At 70.2% G+C, this 3,075-nt stretch overlaps 1 protein-coding gene across 1 annotated transcript; it reads left to right on the top strand.

Annotated features, from left to right (window-relative positions):
* Positions 1-121: 121 nt before the first annotated feature.
* On the top strand, positions 122-2,974 carry LOC112122631 (cadherin-related family member 2-like; the record flags this gene model as incomplete). Its single annotated transcript, XM_024221382.3, has 7 exons — positions 122-733; positions 1,144-1,215; positions 1,593-1,642; positions 1,754-1,905; positions 2,100-2,202; positions 2,303-2,391; positions 2,894-2,974. Coding segments are annotated over 7 exons (1,159 nt in total), but the record flags the coding sequence as incomplete, so codon positions are not given.
* Positions 2,975-3,075: the final 101 nt, after the last annotated feature.

Genomic DNA, 3,075 nt, shown 5'->3' with positions numbered 1-3,075 from the left:
GGGCAGGGGCAGCGTGGGTGTGGTCAGTCCGGCGGCAGGGCAGGGGCGGGGAGGGGCAGCGTGGGTGTGGTCAGTCCGGCGGCAGGGCAGGGGTGCCGCTCACCGGTTTCCCCGTCCCCAGGCGCCTTCGTGGGCAGCGTGGAGGCGGAGGACGCGGACCAGACCGAGGTCCATCACCGAATCTCCTTCCAGTTGGTCAGCAGCAGCGGCTCCAGCAACTTCCTGCTGCGCTCCATCCGCCTGGGCCCGGGGCGCTACCAGGGCAACCTGTCCCTGGACCCCGACGTGGCGCTGGACTACGACCGGCTCAGTCCGGCGCGCTTCACCCTGACGGTGCAGGCGGAGAACACGGGCACCGGCGACGCCCTCAATGTGGTGCCCTCCACGGTGCAGGTGCAGGTGCTGGACGTGAACGACGAGCCGCCCACCCTGGAGCCGGCCTCGCCGCAGGACGTGAGCGTGCCCGAGGACGCCCAGCCAGGGCTGCTCACCACCCTGCAGGCCTCCGACCTGGACACCAACCACTCGCTGCACTTCCAGGAGCTGGGCCTGGCCTGCTACAAGGGCACAGGGTCCGCGGGCCGCGTGTGCCAGGACTGGTTCTACCTGGAGCCCAACGGCTCCGTCTTCCTCAACAGCTCGCAGCTCGACTACGAGGCCTGCGACCGCGTGACCATCGCCCTGCGTGTGGAGGACACACACACCGAGGAGGGCAACCCCTACAGCAACAACGGTGGGGCTGGCCCCACAACCTCGCCTCCCGCTGCCCCCCACGCGACGCTAGCTGTCCCAGCCTCACCCAGCAGGGGGCGCCGTGGGGAGTGGGGTGCTGGCTGAGGGGGTGATCCCGGATACTCTGGCCCTGGCCTCGCCCAGCAGGGGGCGCTGTGGGGAGTGGGGTGCTGGCTGAGGGGGGTGACCCGGATATTCTGGCCCTGGCCTCGCCCAGCAGGGGCGCCGTGGGGAGCGGGGTGGGAGCCCTGGCTGTGGGGGGTGATCCGGGCTGCCCTGGCCCCAGCAGCAGGGATCGGTGCACATGGACGGAGGCAGGTTTTGAAGGTCCTGTGGGGCGGGGCTGGGGGCGGGGGCGCCGCAGAGACCCCTGATCTGTGACGTGGGCTCTCGCTTCCGTGTCCTTCGCAGCAACGCTGAGGATCCTGATCAGTGACGTGAACGACAACAGCCCGGAGTTCCTGCGCATCAACGACACCTTCGGTGAGAGCGCGGGCTGGGGGGCCCTGCGTGGGGGTGAGGCCAGGGCCCTGCGCCCAGCCAGCCAGCGGGGCCTGTCCTGAGCGCTGGCAGGGCCCTGAGCCTTGGGAGCAGGGGCGGGGCGCGGCCCCCGCTGCCAGGGCCGGGAGCCTGGGGTGTGGAGCAGGACTCGGGTGGTGCCCTGGTGCCACCGTGCAGCAGTCGGTGCCGGTCACGTACAGCCCCTGGATGCGAGTGGTGGCACGGGAGCCCCGTGAGCTCGGCAGGTGCCCGGTTTTGCCCAGTGGGCTCCAGCAGAGGGTGGCTGCAGCTGCCGTGTGCCGTTGTGAGCTGAGGCGAGCGCTGGCCGCGACTGAGCCGTTTCCCTGTCTCCTTCGCAGTTGTGGTCCCTGAGGTCTCCCCCGTGGATCTGCCGGTGGCTGTGGTCAAGGTGAGGAGGCTGCGGGTCCGGGGCAGCTGCCCTTGGGGGGCTTGCGGGGGGGCAGCCCGGAGCAGGGGGATGTGCCGGCGGGGCCATGACATGCCCGGTCTCCTGTCGCAGGCCAGGGATGCCGACTCGGGGCCACGCGGAGCCATCACCTTCAGCATCTCCAAAGTCCTGTTCCTCCAGGACAACGGGCCCTCCCACACTCTCACCAGTGTCTTCAAGGTGGCGACAGCGGCCGAGGGGGACCTCTACGTCGGCAGCATCCAGTAACGCCGGGGCAGGGAGAGAGCTGGGCCTGGGGGGCAGCGGGGCAGGGAGAGAGCTGGGCCTGGGGGGCAGCGGGGCAGGGGTAGCTGGGCCTGGGGGCAGTGGGGCAGGGACAGAGCTGGGTTGGGTGGGCAGTGGGGCAGAGGTAGCTGGGTTGGGTGGGGAGCGTCTGAACACCCTGCTGTCCTGACAGAGTTGCAAGCAACCTGGATGGGTCGTTAAAGGGCCGGTACCAGGTGACGGTGGAGGCCAAAGACAGCGGGACGCCGTCGCTCAACTCCTCGGCCGTGCTGGACGTGAGTACGCTCCCGGCCCTCTCTGCAGCCAGCGCTGGGCACGGCACCATGCCCACACCCGGCCTGGCTCACCCACCAGCTCTCCCTCCCCCCACTGCAGATCTTCACCGTGGACCAGAGCTACCGGGTCAGGCTGGTGTTCTCGACCTCCGTGAACGAAGTGCAGGAGAACTCGGACAGGATCAAAGCGTGAGGGGTCCCTGGGCGCAGACAGGGCGGGGTGTCACAGTCACCTGACCGGCCATGTGCACCCGCACGTGTGCAGACGACACGGCGGTGTGCACCCCTAAGGGGACCGGTGGTGTCCAGGACCATGTGGCAGGCTCAGTGCCCACCTCCCCCCGCTATTCCAGTCCCACCTTCCCATCAGCCCTGCAGCTCCCCGCCCCCTTGCTGCGTGAGCCACGGGCTGCACCGGCGGGGCCCTGAATGCCCAAGCCGCCTGGTGCTGCTGGCTGGTGGGGAAGGCCCCCGGGGCACCATGTGCCCAGGTGTGCTCCCGCTCGGGACCAGCTTTGACCCGTGACATTGGAGGGGAGAACCGGATGCCCCCACCTGGCTCTGGCAAGTGGCACGTCTCTACCCACCCCCGGGCCTGCGAGTGGAGGGCTGAGGCAGCTAGACTGGGGCTCCCTGGGGCTGCGGGCGTGGGGCATGGCCCATGTACCAGCCTCCCCCCTGCTTGCTCCAGGGCTCTGACGGTGGCGACCAGGACGACGGTGTACGTGGCAGTGATCCAGTCCGCGGCGGATGCGCAGTCCAGATCGTCCAGGTGCCCGAGGCGTGGGAAGGGGGCAGGGCACAGGCCGGGTGGGGGTGGCCAAGGCCGTGGGGCCGGGGCAGATCCTGGGGGGGGGGTGGGGTGGCGCAGGC

This window comes from Terrapene carolina, unplaced genomic scaffold (assembly GCF_002925995.2).
Source record: "Terrapene carolina triunguis isolate 2854851 unplaced genomic scaffold, T_m_triunguis-2.0 Scaffold17052, whole genome shotgun sequence".
In the NCBI taxonomy this organism is placed as follows: Eukaryota; Metazoa; Chordata; order Testudines; family Emydidae; genus Terrapene; species Terrapene triunguis.
Note: the sequence above shows the minus strand (reverse complement) of the source record. Positions and strands in the feature narration are given on the sequence as shown.